The sequence below is a fragment of the Tetrao urogallus genome (assembly GCF_951394365.1).
Source record: "Tetrao urogallus genome assembly, chromosome: 7".
In the NCBI taxonomy this organism is placed as follows: domain Eukaryota; kingdom Metazoa; phylum Chordata; class Aves; order Galliformes; family Phasianidae; genus Tetrao; species Tetrao urogallus.
This window is the reverse complement of record NC_136820.1, coordinates 46,599,870-46,620,533: the sequence shown is the minus strand read 5'-3', so window position 1 is coordinate 46,620,533 and position 20,664 is coordinate 46,599,870. Positions and strand designations below refer to the sequence as shown.

General features: G+C 49.2%; 1 protein-coding gene across 1 annotated transcript; it reads right to left on the bottom strand.

Moving 5' to 3' along the window:
* Positions 1-8,358: 8,358 nt before the first annotated feature.
* LOC306948684 (solute carrier family 22 member 13-like) lies at positions 8,359-14,943 on the bottom strand (the record flags this gene model as incomplete). The annotated part of the gene is made up of 10 exons (XM_079538348.1): positions 8,359-8,428; positions 8,521-8,730; positions 8,938-9,046; positions 10,059-10,273; positions 10,983-11,077; positions 11,745-11,865; positions 12,004-12,172; positions 12,610-12,764; positions 13,516-13,619; positions 14,536-14,943. The coding sequence occupies 10 exons, from the start codon at positions 14,941-14,943 to the stop codon at positions 8,359-8,361; spliced, it is 1,656 nt and encodes a 551-aa protein (XP_079394474.1).
* Between the last annotated feature and the right edge of the window lie 5,721 nt (positions 14,944-20,664).

Here is a 20,664-nt window from a genome sequence, read left to right as displayed (position 1 = left end):
CAAACCTTGTGCCTTTTACCAAATTTGCTGCTCATCTTATGGCTTCAGGGTTAGATAGCCCATGCTGCTGCCAGAAGGAGAAGCAGAAAAGCTTTCTTTGTATTTTCACTTTGGACGATGATATACGGCTGGTCAACATGTTGGCTTGATGTGGACAGCTGTGTCCTAAGCTGTCAGTATTCATTGGTCCCAGGTAGAAACCCTGGTCAGTCGTAACACTGAATCTAAACTACAGCATTTTGGAGACAATCCAAAACCAGATTTGACTGAGGGGGTATCTTTAAGAAAAACTGTGGGTTCATTACACAGTCATTCAGAGCAGACGGAATTTGGGGATAAGGGGTGACAGCAGCCTGGCTGTTACCTGATTTCTGCTGTGTGTCTCAACAATTTCTTGGGCAGTCTCTCTGAGTGGTTTATATCTTTATTCCTGGGAACTGGAAACCTGGATTGCCCTCAGAGTGTGTAATGTGGTGTGTAAAGTGACAAAGTTCTCTTGGCTGCTCCAGAGGTTGTAGCCAAAATCTGTGACTGCTATGCTCTGCGATGACTTGGCCAAAGAGATCTTCCATTGCAGAGGCGTTTCAAACCCATCCTGCATGGGCAGCTGAAATCTCTGAGCTTACCCAGCTGTGTGTGGCTCATCTTCTTCCTTTCCACTCATCCATCAGCATCCCCTGTAGCAAAGAGGTCAGATTTCGGCTATAAAATCTCCCTGGGAGTGACACAGACATGGCTGCTCTCTCATGTGCTAATGCAGACATGACTTCTTGAGGCTGTTTTTCATAATGTCGCGAGATAGGGCTGGCTGATAACCTGGGAAAGCTTCAGTGTCCTCTTGTAAACTCTGTCACCCTCAGGTGACACTTTTCATAGAAAGAGATTGTTCCTTTGACTGTCTTCATCTCACAAGGAGATGTGGGGCTGAATGGGTCATAGAATCATCGCATAGAAAGGCTTGTTGATGGACCTTAAACATCATCTATTTCCAACCCCCTGCCATGGGCTGGTAACCCTCCACCAGGTCAGGCTGCCCAGGGCCCTGTTTGACCTGGCCTTGAGCACCTCCAGGGATGGGGCACCCACAGCTCTCTTCCCTCTGTTGTTAAAAACCATTTTCCCTTGTCCTGTCACTATCAGACCGTGCAAGGAGTCAGCCTCCTCCTCATTATAAGCTCCTTGTAAGTACTGGAAGGTTGCAATGAGGTCTCCTAGATCTCCTCCCAGCTCCCTCAAACTTTGTCCCAAGGCACTTGCCCATCCCAATTTCAGCATCTAATGAATCATGCAGCTCTCAGGGACATCTCCCTTTTCCCTCGATTCATACTCACATCTCACTGCATAAGCAATGACATTCATTTTTGCAGCAGATACAGTCATTAAACAATTTTATTCCATCAATAGATCTGACAGAGCCAGTGTATATTTCATCACTGTCATGGCGGGATATATATATATATATATATTTGTATATACATAAATATATATATATATTTTTAATGGACATGATTAACACATCACATAACATGAAGTGTTGCACTACACAGAATCGTAGAATCATTCAATCATTATGGTTGGAAAAGCACAGCAGAAAATTTTTCACAGTCTGTATGCTCTTACTTTTGCTTTCTAAGGTTTCTGATGAGCTTCTTTATTATTAGTGTAATTGCTAGTTCCTGTAGTATTCATGCTGAGGCAGCAGTGGGCATCTAGGGGGGTTGAGATGAAACCACATAGGGATGGCAGAGGTAGCGATGCCACAGTGAATGCCACAAGAGACCTGGATTCCCTCTCCTCCTCTGCCTTCAGACTGAGTGACCTTGGCAAGGTCATTTGCTTATCTTTACCTATCATCATAAAATGAGTGGTAACCTCCCTGTGGAGTAATTACGCAGTCTAAAAAAAAGGGAAAGTATCATGAGGGAGTGAGACATTGTTATCAAAGAGTGCATATATGGCATTTGTTCGTCTCTAGGTGTCTAAATATAGTTGTGTCAATGTGAAATAGATACCTAGGGTTGCACTGTAATCAGAGGAGATCAATCAATAAACTCGGTGGAGTTCTGAGGGTTGTAAGCTTTTTGAACACAGTTGTTCATTGTGAACAGATTCTTCCTGCAAACCACTCTGACAGTACTTACTAACCCTCCTTTAACTCCAGGAGGGCTTAGACATTGGATTTATGTGGAAGCACTGCTATTGCAAAGACCTGATTTGGATCCAAATATCCACCCTGCCCTCCTCACCTCTGCCTTTGCCCATTTGTTTTCTTTTTGCACTTATGGCCAAGGAGTCAGTTCCTTCCTGATAACAGCTTTCTTGTCTTGGGACTTTCAGGATCTTGCTGAGCTCGTTGCTCACTGCTGTAGACTGTGGCCATGCAATCATCCTCAGAGGAAGCCTTGCAGTAGATGGAGGTGCTGGTCCCACTGCAGGTATGACTCTCCCCTTGCAGGTTTCTCACAGTCAAGCCAGACTTTGTGATGCTCTTTCTTTTTTTGGGGAACTGAGCACTGATCCGCCACGATCAGGATAGAGATCTTAAATTTAGCTCCTTAAGCTGCTAATAAATCAGCCAATGCACAACTGAATTCACCCAGTGCCAGAGGGGTGGCAGATTTCTAAGCCCTTCTTCTTTTTTTCCCCCCAACTATATGAAGAACTCCTGTTTGAAAAGGCCATCCTTGGACACATTTGGGTCTGCAGAAGAGAGATTTTCCAGAACTTCTTCAGCTTCTGATATTTCTCTGCTCCTTCCTATTTGTGCATGAGCATCCTGGCCAGGTTGGTCTGAAACATCATTTAACGCATCAAAGAGATTCTGATTGTCAGAAGCATGGCTGGTGAACAGGTAGCATGGGGGAATGCTGCCTTCCTGCACAGGGAGGTATTTGTTTGTTGGGCCTTCAGCACTGGTAGTACTGCAGTGTAGTGCTGCAGTAGTGGACAGCTCTGGCTCCCTCCTGGGTGTCCGGTAACAACCTCATCCTGTCCAGCAAGGAACAGGAGGCTGGAGGTGTCCCATGCTACCAGTGGAGCGTTTGTTTCTGCTAGGATTTCCTGTCCCAGCGTGGAGGGATTTGGATCAAAGCAAGGTGGAGTTTCTGTCTGTGGATTTTGCCAATCTAAATTTGGGATGACTGTTTGGGGAAAATCTTGTCTTTCGTTTTCTACAGGCCTGAGGTTCTGTTTCTTGTAGATGGGGCATACTGTGGTCATCCGTCACCTCTGGCAAACCAAGTGCAGAGATTCTGTTGTTTTCTGGTTTGTTCTCCTGAGCTGTGTGATCAGGACTGGGTTCTTCTGGAAATCCTGATGGATTTACTTCTTTCGTTTTGTTTGTCTTCTCAAGTTCTGCCCCAGTGCTCTCTTCTGCAGCCAAATGACTTACGCTGGATGGCTGCACGTTCTCCTCCTGAATGACTGTTGTCTGCTTCCTAGGGAGCTCATCAGCTTTTATCTTTGGTGTCATATTTTTTTTTGCTTCATATTCTTTGTGTTGTTTCTGGTTTCAAGACTTTCTGGCACACGTGCAGGCTGTGGGTTGTTCACTCCCTCTCCAAGATGACGCTTGTCTCCTGCAATGGCAGTGGTCCATTCAGGTTTGTCATGTGTCATTGCAGGCCTTGTGTCTCCTTCACTGGTTGTGCTGGCTGAGAAGGACCCACAGAGTTCATTTTCTGTCTCTGGGAGCTCTGCTGTGGGCAGGACACAGCCCCTTTTGTCCCCTAGGAACATCCAGTTGCTGGGTTTAGCGCCCTGAGATGCAGCCTGGTGGGAAGTGAGCAAGCCACGAGGCAGAGGTTTAGCAGGTTCCAGGAGCACAGGGGAGGAGGCTGAGCCTGACCCTCTCTTCAGCTGGAGCATGCTCTGCTGGAACGCAGCGAGTGGCTGGGACACCTGGCCCCCTCGCTTACCATTGCCTACATCCCCAGCCCGAGGCGCCAGTGCCTTCTTACCATCTCTCTGCTCTCTGAGCTTAGGCCAGGAGCCCACTTGCTCTCTGGGCTCAGGATAGGTGACACCAGGTAGAAAGCTTCCCTCCTTTGTGGCTGCCTCTGTGTCTTTTTTCTCTCCTGGACCAGGAGCACCATCCTGTCCACCTCGATGCCCGCAGCCTGGTGGCTTTGCCAGCTCAACACAGGCTTTTTCCAGGAACACGTTCCCTTTCTAGCTTTTCCATCTGTTTCTGAAGGTGGCCAGCAGCTTCTGAGCTTGTTCCCTAAGAACACAGGCCTGCTGTTCAGCTCTTGCCTTTGCTCAGCCAGCTGCAACCAGCATGGCACTTTGAAGGATGTGGGTTTCCTTCTTGCTTTGGTCTTATTTTCAGCTCCGCTACAGCAGTCCAGAGGCTGTGCTCCTCTGCCTACCATTGCTGCTTGCTCCATCTGATCATCCCCTGCTTGTTGCTCCAGCCTTTCTCTCTCCCTTCTGCTTTTGGCCATCTGCTTGTATTGGATTTGGCAGTAGAACACCCCGTGGAGGGCAGCGTAATTGTGCAAGCTGGAAAACACACATTGGCATAGCTGTTAGAGGTTGTGCAGGAGGGAAGCATGAACAGCAATGATGGATAGGTTTTCAGCACATTTGGGAAGTTTACAGCCTCAGCCTCATTTTCGTCAGCCTACATCTATACTGCAGAGCTCTTCCCCACCATCATCAGGTGAGGTTTCACCATGTTCCGTGGCTTCCCTCCAGCAGGGCCAGCCCTCATTGCAGGAGTAACAGTTGTGTCAATCTGCCATGGGTAGTGGTGGTGGTGGTGGTGGTGATGGTGGGACAAGAACCCAGTTGGGCCTACAGCCACGGTTGGTCTCTGTTCTGGGGCAAGAAGGGGGTGCCATGGACGTCCCCATATTCTGTACCCTCACTGAGGCATTGCAGACATGGCTGAGGAGGAAAGCACAGGAGTGTTTACAGAGAGAGCCAAGTCCAGCCTGTACCTCTCACCATCCCTCACTCCCACAGGCAGAGCGGCGTGAGTCTGTGCTCAATGGTGGCAGGGGTGGCAGGGATCACCGCCCTGCTGATCCTCCTCCTGGAGCAGTACCACCAGGTCATCCCCATGGCCGTCTACCGCTGTGCTGGGGGGGCTGCTCTGCTTCCTGCTGCCTGAGACCCGCGGCGTCGAACTGGCGGATGGCACAGAGGGAGGCCAACCCACAGCAGTGGTGAGTGATTGGCAGCCCCCATGCTGCCTCCTCTTAGTCAGAAGATGAAAGCGGCACCACGGAACGGCCCTTTGGCGTTGTGTGGGCAGTGGGTAGTGGCTTCTTTGAGGGCTTCCAGTGATTGGAAAACAGGGAACTGGGATCCCCCCCTACAGTGGATGAGTAGGACGCTGGTGGCGATCTGCCCATAACGCAACCCAGAAAGGTATTTCAGACCCACAGTGGTCATTGCTTCATTCCTGTCCATGAAGTGAAAGGGCTCCCGGAGTGGTGGGTGCTTCCCTTGGCGCTCCCTGCTCTCCCCAGGGAAAAGCCAATGCCTTGCTCTCCAGCTTTCATCATGGTTTAGCTTCCAACTGGGCAGTGTGGAATTGCAGCCCAGTACTGTGGTTAGGGGAAGGGGTTCCACCACCAGTCATAGCGTGGATGATGTATGGGAAGACAGGTTGCTGAAGGCTGTGTGCCATTTGCCTAATTGGAGAAGACTGTCATCAAATCACACTGTGCCATGCTGTTAAGTTTTTTCTGTTCCATTAGGTGCATGAAAATGCCAGCAGCAGCCCTGACAAAGGACACGTGAAAGTAAAAGATGCTGGCCAAGTCAGTGAGAACACAAAGAACACTTACTTCTAGCTGGGCCTACAAGCAGCTGTAATTGAAGGCCACCTGGTGCTCTGACACTGCTGAGGACAGGCAAAGTCTCCATTCATGGGACTTCTCCCACTCAGGCAGTGACTGCCAGTTCTTGTCATTCTTTGTCTTTTTTGCCTTCCTGCATCTCCCTCTATAGCTTCTCTTTGGGCACTGCATGCTGTGTCACGTTCAACAGTGCTCTCGCTGGAGAAAGTGCTTTTAGTTTAAGGCCAAAAGAAAGAAATCAGAAGCCAGAATAGATGTGATATTTTCCCTCTCCCTTTCCTGTCCCATCTCCAAGAACATGAGACTGTGAAGTGAGACACCTGCCAGAGCACAGCAAAGGAATACTGTATTCAGTGAGGGGAAAGGCAGCGCAGATGCAGCACTGAAAACCATCTCACCTTGCTAGAGGGATTTCTCTGGACTGTCTAGCATGGTTTTCTCACCCTTTTTTAAAAATGCTCCTTTAAGTTTTATCCCTTTTTAAGATTTGAGATAATCAGCTGAGGAAAAAAAGAGGATATGATAGAAGAAACAGGAAATGGTGAGCAAGGACACCTCCCCTTCCGCTTCCGCTCTTGCTTCTGCTTCCATTTCCCCTTTCCCTTCCCCCTTCCCTTCCCGTTCCTGTTCCCTTCCCCTTCCGCTTCCCCCTTGCTATACCCATCTATATTTAAATGATGAAGCCCAGAAAGTTCTACAGTGGTGGTGCAAAAGCTTTGACTGCACACTGCTGAAAGGTTTCTTTCTTTCTGGTGATGCTGAGAAATTTTCAGATGAGGCGTTATTTCTTCTTCATCGTACCTACATGTTTTCCTTGGAACAAAGTATCCCACAGGTGTGTGGTTTGCTGAAGACAACATTCTAATAAAATCAGTGACATGCAGCAGTGTCCCACCAGGAGAGACTGGCTCTGGTGTTACCTCTCTGCAGCACTGCTGGTCAGGGGATTGGATAAGTTGTGGCTGAGATGCTCTTGTTCAGTGGGTCTGAAGATGGAGTTGATCCGTCCTTTGATTGAGAACTCTTTCCTTTGCAGAGGCTGGCAGCTGCCTCTGTCAGGCTGTTATGGAAAATACGGGGATGAAAGTGGAAGTTGAGAGAAGAGCTTGGAATAAAGCGCACAGTTATGGAGTGAATCATGGCATCACCTTCAATGAAGTCTTCTATGAGACAGTCTGTTTCAGTTCACTTCATAACTAAAGCTGTCCAGGCACACTTGATGTACTTCTCTGTCCATCTCCTTTGTCCCTCTCATAAGCTGCAGATCCATTTTGTCTGCTTTTCCCCAGAAAACTGCACCCGGTTGGTGTGAAGACCACTGGATGTGTCGTTCTTGGCTGAGGAGCACCTGAGCAGTTTGACTGACGATGTTTTGCACAGCTCATCAGGACTTGGAAACTGTCCAATGGTATTGCTGTGTTTAATGTCGTTGTTAGCTGGTCTACGTGTTGTCCTGCACAGTAACAAATGGAGCTGATAGAGCAAATTCAAGTTAGAATAGCTTCTGTGAATACAGCACACTTTTGCATCCATGTAGTGGAATGTTGTGGCCTCCCATGATAGTGAGGTCATGGGCAAAAGGTAAAAAGTGCCTGAGGTGATCTGAAGGGCTAAGTAAGGGAAACAGGATGACCCCATATCCAAGCGGAGGGAGTGGGAAGGCTCTGGGAGAGGTAGGGACAAAAATCACAGTGGAACAGGTTGCCCAAGCAGGTTGTGGATGCCCCATCCCTGCAGGCATTCAAGGCCAGGCTGGATGTGGCTCTGGGCAGATTGTTCATCAGAAGGCTCAGAAATAAAAAATGTCCTAGTTGAACCCACTCGTTCTGCTTGAAAACTCTGTTGCTGGCTGAGGGAAACCAAACACGTTTCAGTCTGTGTGTTACATTACAGGCTTACAATTGCTGTGTAGAAAACACTCCAGAGCCAACAGCAGTTACAAAGGCCAACTGTGAAACTGTAGGAAAGAAAAGAAGAAATCAACACCATTTATTCTTCACATATTGCATTACAAGCGCCTCTTATCAAACTCCCAGTATAATTTATGTTATTCCTGTAGAAATTCCAATTCAACTCCACATAGAAAGAAGACCTAAGTACGTGAGACAGGGTTGTGGTGACATCCTGATCAGACACGGAGGCTCGGACCGCCGCCAAGGCTGACGGCCCCAGCGCTCAGTGCAGGAGGGACGCAGCCCGGCGCTCGCTTGTCCAGTAATGCTGCTCTGCTGGCAGTTCTTGATTGCTGTAAGTCACGACAGGGATGGTTCCATGGGTACCAGTTTGCAAGGGACTGGGAAACACGTCAGGAAGGACTCGCACAGCCAGGCACAGCAGACTGGCTCTCAAGAACAGTCCCACGCGCGACTTTTCCAAACACGGTGACACAGATCTCCTCTCCCTCTGACTGTGAGTGGTGAGTTTGTTGATCATCTGCAAGACCAGTTTCCAGACAGCAGTGCCTCATTTTTCTTCTTTAAAATCAGATTCTGTTAGAGTAGACCTTTAGTATCTGCTTGTCTGTTCATCCCTTCCTTTCCAAGCATCTTTAGATATCTTTCTCTGAGTTTATTTCTTTCTCTTCACTGTTTGTCTTGGACAGGGTCTGCAATTTGCTTCTGGAGACATGAAGGAGAGAGGAAGAAATCATGTCCTAAGATTTTCACGTTTGGATTTTTTTTGCTTTAAATCTAGAGCTCCAAGCACTCACTTCCTTTGGTGGTTATCTGTCACCGTGTCATCTGGCAGTTCAACCCCGCGTGTCTCGGGCAGCAGGAAGCAGAGCAGCCCCCCCAGCACGGTGGCACTGCCGTAGACAGCCATGGGGATGGCACTGTGGTACTGCTCCAGGATGAGGATCAGCGGGGCGATGATCCCTGCCACGCGTGCTGCCATTGAGCACAGTCCCACACCGCTCTGCCTGTGGGATGAAGGGCAAAGTGAAAGCTGTAGGCTGGTCTCAGGCCTACAGAAGACCAGCACTACACCATTAGGAGGTGCTAGACATCGTGGTGGCTACGTCATGGTGCCTCCTTCCTGCCCCTTCACCACCAGCACCCGGGTTGCAGTGTGCATCCCTGTGTGCTCCCACCGTCATGGGAAGCCATAAGGTATGGGGGAATCTCACCTGATGACGGTGGGGAAGAGCTCTGCAGAGTAGATATAGGAGGTGGAGAAGGAGGCACACGCAGCAAACTTGCCAATGACTGCCAGGACGGTGATTGCCACAGCCTGGTCTGAGGTGAAAGAGAAGAGATGGCTGCTGGGATGCCCACAGAGAAGGTTCTGCAGGACCTTGGGTCTCTGCAGTAGGATTTTTGGAGACAGCCCTCTTTAGCAGGGGTTGTTGTGGTAGGACGTGTAGGAATATTTTCAAACTAAATGAGGGGAGATATAGCTTATACAGACTGGTGATAAGGAAGAAGTCTTTTACAATAACGGTTGTGAGGCACTGGCACGGGCTGCTGAAAGAGGCAGTGGATGCCCTGTCCTTGCAGACATTCAAGGTCAGGCTGCATGGGGCTCTGATCAAGCAGTAGATGTCCCTGTTCACTACAGTGGAGTTGGACGAGATGGTTTCTAAAGGTCCCTCCAGCTCAAACAATTCCATGATTGTGTGATTCTGATGGACTTTCCAAGCAGGTCTGCCACCTAAGGTATTGGATACCTCTCCTAGCATATCCTTTTCAGAAAATACCCACTGCACAACTAGCAAAGGAAACCCATATTTCTTCGCAGGCCTTGTTCATTTCCTAACTAAGGCACTGCAAGTCGCTGGGGAATGCTCATTTGAAAATGTCACATATAATAGATATGGTAATTAGCAGTAAGACAAGAGGAAGCGGTCTCAAGTTGCACCAGGGGAGGTTCAGGATGGAAATTCGGTAAAATTTCTTCTTGGAAAGAGTGCTAATGCATTGGAACAGGCTGCCCAGGAGGTATTGAAGAAACATTGAGATGTGGCACTGAGGGACATGGTGTAGAGCAGTCACAGGCATGGGTTGATGGTGGGACCAGATGATCTTAGTGGTCTTTGCAACCTGTATGATTCTATGAATCTATGATTCAATAGCTTGAAAGCATGCCACAAACCCGCCTTACTTGCATCACCCGAATAACAACAGGGGCAGGGGTAAAGGTACACAGTGTGGGGGACCTATAGTTAGGAACAGGTGTGGGGGGGCCAGGTTGTGAAAGAAATTAAAAAGAGTTGGGCCTCTCCCTTGAGTTGGGAAGAGTTTTGTTCACCTTCAGGGATGCCAACAATGATGAGACACATCAAGCCAGCCAACAGCAGGAGAACAGCTTGGACTTTTTTCCTCCCAAACCACTGTAGCAGGTAAATGCAGCAAATACGAGCGGGCAATTCCACTACTCCAAAAGCAAATTGTGTCAGATAGATGTCGAGGCCAAAGCCTGTCACATTAAGGCTCAGTCCATAGTAGACTAGACTATCCATAAACCTGAAATTCAATGGAACAGAGCAGGTAATCAGCTGAGTTTCCATGGATTTTTTTTCTTTAAAAATGTAGGTTAGTTAGAAGACAAGCAGTTATTTGTTTAAATTTCCAGGAATCTCTATGTTAATTCTGGTCAACACCTGTGACAGTTCTGTAGGACACAGTTAAACCAGGTAATGCATTATGGACACCAATATGCTCAGCAGTATACAGGCTGTAACCAGAATTTCTGTAGGGACCAGAAACTGCCCTGAAGTCCACAGGTTCCCTCAAAATTGGAATTACCCCAGCTCTCCCCAAACCCGCACAGTATCTAGAATAATCATCTTCTCCCCGTGCCCAGAAAATGTGTATCTCGTCCAGCCTGCAGAGAAAGGATAGCAAATACATAGATGTGATGGGGTCCTGGGATATCTCCTCTAGTCCTGGATCTAGCATCTGGAAACCCTGCCTGTGGGAGGGTGGTTAGAACCTGATGATCCTTGAGGCCTCTTCCAAATCAAGCCGCTCTATGATTCTGTAGTTCCATAACGATTCACAGCTGGTCAGAGGCATGGGTTGATGGTTGGACTTGATGATCTTACCTACCTTACTGATTCTATGATCCCATGTCCCCCAAAATTGTGAAGTGAATTTACATTTGTGAAAAACCCTCGGTGCATTCTTCCCTTCACATGGAAGTTAGGAGAGAAAGAACCAGGTGGTGACTTACCAGGCACACATCATGATTAAAGTCACCTTCAGGAGGTGCTTCTTCCGAAGGAGATCCAGAATACTTCCAGACTTGGTCTTGGTCTCACACTTCATCTTCAACATCAGAAAGCCAGAGTCAGAGCAGACAAAGGAAACCCATGGCTAGCTCTTTCTCCAGCAGAAGACAAAAGACAACCCCAGCAGGACATGGAGGAGACCACAGCTGTATTGGGAAGGACAGCAGCCCAGTGGGGCTGGGCTCTTGTGCCTGGGGACTGGGTGTCCTGAGCTAGAGTTTGGAATCAGAGGGGTTCCTTGGGACGAACATTTTGGCAGTGTACAGTGCGCGGATCGGAAAGGTGGGTAACCCCCTCTTAGGATATTTAGGCATGGAAAACCACAGAGCAAGGATTCATGCTCACCCTCAACACTGGTGAAGTTTTTACTGCAGAAAAGTAAGGGGAGCATTTGGGTTCCTCCTTTCTTCTTCCCACGGTGAACTCTGGCAATGCTGCAGGCTGAGCCTCAGCAGAAGAGGCCCCTCCTCCCTGACCACGTCTCATGTCAATTTAAGCTAGAGTTATGCATCACCCATCATTAAACAGTTTCTCAATGCATGGAAAGCTCTTTGCCCGATGACCCCAAATCTTCTACAGCTCTTTTCTGAACTGGAAACACCAGCATCTTGCCAGGTCTTTATTTACTGGCTTAATCCTGCTGCCCCAGGGCTGCAAGCACAGAGGCAGGTCTGTGGGGTGTGCAAGGCATGTCACTGCTGTACCTGGTCCAGCATTTCTGGAGGAATGGTGCGTTTGTTGATGGATGCTGCCTTCTTAAGGTACTTCTTAGCTTCTTCTATTTTGCCTTTTGTCACCAGCCAGCGAGCTGACTCTGGTAGCACCCTGCCAAGGAGGTGAGAGCAGAAAACAGCACTGTGACCTGCTCAGCTTCCTCATAGCCTGTCCCCTTACCACCAGCAGCGGGCATGATGTCAGCACCTGTCATGTTTGCAGGGAACTCACTGCCCACCTGCCACTTACCAGTAGTAGAAGAAAAGGGCAAACATAGGAGCAGACCCTGCTATTTGCAGCAACCTCCAGTTACGTATACCATAACTCAAGCCAGCCAAGACCAGTTGTCCAGTGGCTAAAAAGCAGTGGGAAACAAGCACTGCTGTTGGTCGATAGGAGACACCAACCCATTCTGTAGCTGGAAAGAATAATGAAGATTCAGTGTCATCGTTGTGAATGATTTCTCCTCATTCAAGCAGTGTGTCTCTCCCAGGGATGAGCTCTACGGGAGTCTGGAGGCTGGCAGTCAGACCTCCGGGACATTGTCAGTGACATGTTAGAAATGGCCTCACGCAATGAAGACACTGCACGTCCCTGTCAAGGGCTCACAGCATCTTCTGGGCTGTCAGCACAGTCCCTGTAATGAACCCCCCTCACGCCTCTTTCTCTATACTCTGTCCTGGGGATTGGCTCATATAGGTCTTGTTCCTGCCGGAGCAGGACCAGGTCTGTCACAGAGCTTTTGTTTAAGAGGGTTGCCTTTAAAATGTCCAGGACTATCATTTATGTCCCTTTTTGCATTGCGTCTTTGAGGGCCCTCATCAATTTTCCTCACATCCAGGGCAGCCTACTCACCTAAGGGCAAGGTAGTAATCAGTATTCCTGACACAGCAGTCGCCATGATACATCTGAAGACAATGTATAGAGTGAAATTGGGCAAAAAGGCAATTGCTACACCGAATAAACTCTGGCCGAGAAGGCAGATCAGAAGGACTGGACGGCGGCCGATCCTGTGGAAGAAGGAGGAAGGCATAGTTGGCATCTGAAGAGACTCCATGGGTATGGGGAAGAGCCCAGAGGGATACACACTGATTTGGGATCCATGTGAACAAAGCTCCTCGACCCAGGAAGGGGAAGACAGGAAAAGGAGCCTTGCCACTTCTGACCAGATGTGGTGCCAGCAAAGGTTAAAGTCACTTCCAAAGTACCAAGCCCTAGGAAGGCCTCCACACCACCTCTGCTGAGTGCAAAGAGGATCAGACTGAAACTGAAACAGGCTGTACTACTGGTTCAACTTCGAATACTCTGTACACATACGGTACCTTTCTCCCTTCCACGATCTCTGTATGGCTCTGGGCTCCCACAGCCTTAGGACTTTGGCCAGGGTCACCCTAAGCAGAGCAGAGCCACGAGAAGGAAGCACACATGCTCTGGTTAGCAGCTGCAGGTGCCCAAATGTAGGTCTGTGGAATCCCTGTGTAGCTGAGATGTCAACTGGGACTGGAATTATGATTGCCGATTGACCCCCCCACATCCGTCAGGCTGTATCTATGGTATACTAGGTATATCATACCTAGGTATGATATCTCAGGTATCTATGGACCACTGAGATGCTCTTGCTCAGGCAAGGGACTGAGCTCTGTGGAGGGGGTATTTCTTCATTCATCATTCATTAGTGAGTGCATGGGCATCATGAATTTCAGTGAGGCATGTTTTTGGGTGCCAGGCAATTACTCTAGGTAGGTATTTGTGTCTCCTCACCTGTCACTGAGTGGTCCAAAGATGATAGCTCCTACGAGAAGCCCCATCATGTAGATAGACTGGGAGATGTCACTCAGGTCCTTCCTGTCACACACAAGGTCAAACTGGAGGAAGGAAAGAGAGGCTTTTGCTTTTGAGCAGTCCAAGTTTCTACGGCTGGGCAGTGCTTCTGGTCCCATTCAGACACGGGAACTGTCCGCCCACACGATCTGGCTGTAGCCCATGGGAGCAGAGATCCCACTCGTAAAGGTATGAATGTCTACGTGAACTGCACAGGTTGAATATGGAGCGATCCATTGGGAACTCAATGATGCCCACAGCTTTGGGACATGCAGGACTCCCTCCAGCATAGACACTCCAAAGGAACCTCCCGGCTGGGATGTTATGCTTGAAGTAGGACCTTGGGACAGGAGTCTCAGCACCTTGCTTCCCTGGCTGCAAGGGCGGGACAGGTTGGGGCAGGAGGAAGGGAGGAAGACAGGAGAGCAGCAGAGAGCTCAGTGGAAGGTACTTGTGAGAAAACGTTGGAGCTGGGAGTGAGGAAGAAGGAAGAGAGAAATGAGGAAGAGTGAACAGAGGTTCAGAGTGGGAGAAGTTGGGGATATCAGTAGGCAGAGCCCATTGTCATCTTCATGGCCCGTAGGACATCTTGCCCAAGCCCTGAAGTCTCTGGAGGCCCCAAAAAACTCAACTACAAGTAAAGCTCTGAGAAGGGAAATATTTTTCACGGGGTTGGGGATGTACGGAGATTCAGGCAGAAGGACAGCAAAAACTGGCAGGGAGATTGAAAAGGTCCCTCCATATAGCATACATTGCAAGTTACCAGGATGCTGAAAAGCAGATGTGTGGTGAGCACCGTGACATTTCCTTGAACCAACCTACACCACAGGATGCTCCCATCCCATCCCATCCCATCCCATCCCATCCCATCCCATCCCATCCCATCCCATCCCATCCCATCCCATCCCATCCCATCCCATCCCATCCCGCATCCTCAAAGCATCACAAGGACATACAGACCTCAGTGAGCAGGGATGGCTGCTCTGCTGTGGGGTACACCCAGCCATTGCTGCACTTCTCCGTGGCATTCAGGCCGTATGCCACGATGGAGTCGAGGTCCCAGTCCACAGGCGAGTACATGATGCACTGCTCGTAGTCCCCATTCGCATCCCGGGGCAGGGTGAGGTTCAGCTGCTCTTCCTCAGTCAGGTTGGGGCCAACAGCACGGATCCAGTCCGTGTTGCAGTAATGAGGCACGTCCACAACCATGAACACTTGCCCAACCATTGGGAAAGGAATAAGAAGCAGTGGGAGGGAGATCCACAGCACCACCAGCTTCTGATAGAGGCCAAACTCCCCCACAGCACTTATGAAATCCCCAAACTCGACCATGGTGACTACCTCTGTGGCCAGGCTACTGTGGAGCATGTCACTTAAATAGTGCAATATTAATGTTTAAACTGTATGAGCACTAAACACCTAATCAGATGTGATAAAACAAGCACTTCAACCAGCATGTTCCCCCACTGAAATGATATACCGGATTCTTCTGGGATGCACTTTGCCACCATTTGCCATTTGGGTTGGGTTCAAGTGTCAAGGTTTTGGTAGCGGGTGGGGCTGCAGGGTGCCCTCTGCAAGCAGAGCCACAGGGGAAAGCGGTTTAAGTTTGCTTTTAACTCACACTGCTCTAGTTACAATAAGCAATAATTCATATTATTCTCCCAGCACAGAGTCTGTTCTGCCCGTGATGGTGATTGGGGAGTGATCTCCCTGTCCCATCTCAAACCTTGTGCCTTTTACCAAATTTGCTGCTCATCTTATGGCTTCAGGGTTAGATAGCCCATGCTGCTGCCAGAAGGAGAAGCAGAAAAGCTTTCTTTGTATTTTCACTTTGGACGATGATATACGGCTGGTCAACATGTTGGCTTGATGTGGACAGCTGTGTCCTAAGCTGTCAGTATTCATTGGTCCCAGGTAGAAACCCTGGTCAGTCGTAACACTGAATCTAAACTACAGCATTTTGGAGACAATCCAAAACCAGATTTGACTGAGGGGGTATCTTTAAGAAAAACTGTGGGTTCATTACACAGTCATTCAGAGCAGACGGAATTTGGGGATAAGGGGTGACAGCAGCCTGGCTGTTACCTGATTTCTGCTGTGTGTCTCAACAATTTCTTGGGCAGTCTCTCTGAGTGATTTATATCTTTATTCCTGGGAACTGGAAACCTGGATTGCCCTCAGAGTGTGTAATGTGGTGTGTAAAGTGGCAAAGTTCTCTTGGCTGCTCCAGAGGTTGTAGCCAAAATCTGTGACTGCTATGCTCTGCGATGACTTGGCCAAAGAGATCTTCCATTGCAGAGGCGTTTCAAACCCATCCTGCATGGGCAGCTGAAATCTCTGAGCTTACCCAGTTGTGCGTGGCTCATGTTGTTCCTTTCCACTCATCCATCAGCATCCCCTGTAGCAAAGAGGTCAGATTTGCAAAGGGATCTAGATAAGCTGGATCGCTGGGCTGAGGTGAATGGGATGAGGTTCAACAAGGCCAACTGTCGGGTTCTGCATTTTGGCCACAATAACCCTATGCAGCATTAAAGGCTTGGGGATGTGTGGCTGGACGAGTGTGAACAGGAACGAGACCTGGGGGTGTTGGTTGATGCTCGGCTGAACATGAGCCGGCAGTGTGCCCAGGTGGCCAAGAGGGCCAATGGCATCCTGGCCTGAATTAGAAATAGTGTGGCCAGCAGAAGCAGGGAGGTGATCATCCCGCTCTACTCAGCGCTGGTGAGGCCGCACCTCGAGTACTGTGTTCAGTTTTGGGCCCTCACAACAAGAAAGACCTTGAGGCCCTAGAACGTGTGCAGAGAAGGGCAACAAAACTGGTGAGGGGTCTGGAGCACAAGTCTTATGAGGAGCAGCTGAGGGAGCTGGGATTGTTCAGTCTGGAGAAGAGGAGGCTCAGGGGGGACCTCATTGCACTGTATACCTTCCTGAACGGAGGCTGTGGTGCAAAAGGGTCTGGCCTCTTCTCCCAGGCAAATAGTAGGACCCGAGGAAACGGCCAGAAGTTATACCAGAGGAGGTTTAGGTTGGACATAAGGAGAAACTTTTTCTCTCAAAGGGTGTTCAGGCACTGGAATGGCCTGCCCAGGGAGGTGGTGGAGTCGCCGTCCCTGGTAGTGTTCAAGAGGCGCCTGGATGAGGAGCTACGAGATATGGTTTAGTAGCTTGTGGTACTGATAGGAATGGGAGGGTGGTTGGACTAGATGATCTTGCAGGTCGTTTCCAACCTTGTGATTCTCTGATTCTGTGATTTTGGCTACAAAATCTCCCTGGGAGTGACTCAGACATGGCTGCTCTCTCATGTGCTAATGCAGACATGACTTCTTGAGGCTGTTTTTCATAATGTCACCAGGCAGGGCTGGCCAATAACCTGGGAAAGCTTCAGTGTCCTCTTGTAAACTCTGTCACCCTCAGGTGACACTTTTCATAGAAAGAGATTGTTCCTTTGACTGTCTTCATCTCACAAGGAGATGTGGGGCTGAATGGATCACAGAATCATCACATAGAAAGGCTTGTTTTGGGATGGACCTTAAACACCATCTATTTCCAACCCCCTGCCATGGGCTGGTAACCCTCCACCAGGTCAGGCTGCCCAGGGCCCTGTTTGACCTGGCCTTGAGCACCTCCAGGGATGGGGCACCCACAGCTCTCTTCCCTCTGTTGTTAAAAACCATTTTCCCTTGTCCTATCACTATCAGACCGTGCAAGGAGTCAGCCTCCTCCTCATTATAAGCTCCTTGTAAGTACTGGAAGGTTGCAATGAGGTCTCCTAGATCTCCTCCCAGCTCCCTCAAACTTTGTCCCAAGGCACTTGCCCATCCCAATTTCAGCATCTAATGAATCATGCAGCTCTCAGGGACATCTCCCTTTTCCCTCGATTCATACTCACGTCTCACTGCATAAGCAATGGCATTCATTTTTGCAGCAGATGCAGTCATTAAACAATTTTATTCCATCAATAGATCTGACAGAGCCAGTGTATATTTCATCACTGTCATGGCGGGATATATATATATATATATATTTGTATATACATAAATATATATATATATTTTTAATGGACATGATTAACACATCACATAACATGAAGTGATGCACTACACAGAATCATAGAATCACTCAATCATTAAGGTTGGAAAGAGCACTAAGATCATCTAGTCCAGCCATCAACCCTCTTACCGCAATAGACCACGTACACAAACATTTTCACAGTCTGTATGCTCTTACTTTTGCTTTCTAAGGTTTCTGATGAGCTTCTTTATTATTAGTGTAATTGCTAGTTCCTGTAGTATTCATGCTGAGGCAGCAGTGGGCATCTAGGGGGGTTGAGATGAAACCACATAGGGATGGCAGAGGTAGCGATGCCACAGTGAATGCCACAAGAGACCTGGATTCATTGTTGTCTTGAAAATCCATGTTGCCTAGTTGAATCCCAACTTTCTTGGGTAACTTTCCTAAATTACTTGATGAAGAAGAAATCCCATCCTCTACCATTGTGTTCTGGACATCCAAACTCAGTAAGTTCTGACTTTCACGTGTATGCCCAACATGTGGATTTCCATCCCTAGTGAGATTTTTATGTATATGTAATACAACATATATGTATGTGATACATACATTATGTATATGTATACGTAATACAAATGAGATTTGTAATCAACTGCAGACGTAAGCTCTGGAGGAGGATAAAAAGGGTTTCTTCCACCTCCAAAGCTCTTTGCATCTTCTGTCTGATTTTCCTGTGCTGGCAAGAGAAATGGACAGCACCTGTCCTGTGGATGCTGAACCTGCTTGCCAACAGCTGGTTGGTCACAGACACAGTTCAGTTCTCAGACGTTTGTCATCACCTGAAAAGCTTGTACCAGGAGCCAACAACAGGACATCGGTCTCCTTGCCCTCGGTGGTATCTGAGCAGCTTCCAGCACTCTCCTGCTTTACATCATGTACCAGAATACTGCTATGTGGGTTAGTTACCAGTTGGCCATCTATGGCCTGAGGTTCTGTTTCTTGTAGATGGGGCATACTGTGGTCATCTGTCACCTCTGGCAAACCAAGTGCAGAGATTCTGTTGTTTTCTGGTTTGTTCTCCTGAGCTGTGTGATCAGGACTGGGTTCTTCTGGAAATCCTGATGGACTTACTTCTTTCGTTTTGTTTGTCTTCTCAAGTTCTGCCCCAGTGCTCTCTTCTCCAGCCAAATGACTTACGCTGGATGGCTGCACGTTCTCCTCCTGAGTGACTGTTGTCTGCTTCCTAGGGAGCTCATCAGCTTTTATCTCTGGTGTTTCACTCAGCAGCTCAGCTATGTCAGGTGATGCACTCAGCCCTCCTGGCTCTGGGGAGCTGGGTGCTGCTCTGGGGGTCCCTGGCACATCAGGGATGTGGGAGGCTTGGTGTTTAGCTTTGGGTTCAGGGGGATCAGTGCTCTCATCTCTGTATTTTTGCTTCGTATTCTTTGTGTTGTTTCTGGTTTCAAGACTTTCTGGCACACGTGCAGGCTGTGGGTTGTTCACTCCCTCTCCAAGATGACGCTTGTCTCCTGCAATGGCAGTGGTCCATTCAGGTTTGTCATGTGTCATTGCAGGCCTTGTGTCTCCTTCACTGGTTGTGCTGGCTGAGAAGGACCCACAGAGTTCATTTTCTGTCTCTGGGAGCTCTGCTGTGGGCAGGACACAGCCCCTTTTGTCCCCTAGGAACATCCAGTTGCTGGGTTTAGCGCCCTGAGATGCAGCCTGGTGGGAAGTGAGCAAGCCACGAGGCAGAGGTTTAGCAGGTTCCAGGAGCACAGGGGAGGAGGCTGAGCCTGACCCTCTCTTCAGCTGGAGCTTGCTCTGCTGGAACGCAGCGAGTGGCTGGGACACCTGGCCCCCTCGCTTACCATTGCCTACATCCCCAGCCCGAGGCGCCAGTGCCTTCTTGCCATCTCTCTGCTCTCTGGGCTTAGGCCAGGAGCCCACTTGCTCTCTGGGCTCAGGATAGGTGACACCAGGTAGAAAGCTTCCCTCCTTTGCGGCTGCCTCTGTGTCTTTTTTCTCTCCTGGACCAGGAGCACCATCCTGTCCACCTCGATGCCCGCAGCCTGGTGGCTTTGCCAGCTCAACACAGGCTTTTTCCAGGAACACGTTCCCTTTCTAGCTTTTCCATCTGTTTCTGAAGGTGGCCAGCAGCTTCTGAGCTTGTTCCCTAAGAACACAGGCCTGCTGTTCAGCTCTTGCCTTTGCTCAGCCAGCTGCAACCAGCATGGCACTTTGAAGGATGTGGGTTTCCTTCTTGCTTTGGTCTTATTTTCAGCTCCGCTACAGCAGTCCAGAGGCTGTGCTCCTCTGCCTACCATTGCTGCTTGCTCCATCTGATCATCCCCTGCTTGTTGCTCCAGCCTTTCTCTCTCCCTTCTGCTTTTGGCCATCTGCTTGTATTGGATTTGGCAGTAGAACACCCCGTGGAGGGCAGCGTAATTGTGCAAGCCGGAAAACACACATTGGCATAGCTGTTAGAGGTTGTGCAGGAGGGAAGCATGAACAGCAATGATGGATAGGTTTTCAGCACATTTGGGAAGTTTACAGCCTCAGCCTCATTTTCGTCAGCCTACATCTATACTGCAGAGCTCTTCCTCACCATCATCAGGTGAGGTTTCACCATGTTCTGTGGCTTCCCTCCAGCAGGGCCAGCCCTCATTGCAGGAGTAACAGTTGTGGCAATCTGCCATGGGTAGTGGTGGAGGTGGGACAAGAACCCAGTTGGGCCTACAGCCACGGTTGGTCTCTGTTCTGGGGCAAGAAGGGGGTGCCATGGACGTCCCCATATTCTGTACCCTCACTGAGGGTACATTGCAGACATGGCTGAGGAGGAAAGCGCAGGAGTGTGTACAGAGAGAGCCAAGTCCAGCCTGTACCTCTCACCATCCCTCACTCCCACAGGCAGAGCGGCGTGAGTCTGTGCTCAATGGTGGCAGGGGTGGCAGGGATCACCGCCCTGCTGATCCTCCTCCTGGAGCAGTACCACCAGGTCATCCCCATGGCCGTCTACCGCTGTGCTGGGGGGGCTGCTCTGCTTCCTGCTGCCTGAGACCCGCGGCGTCGAACTGGCGG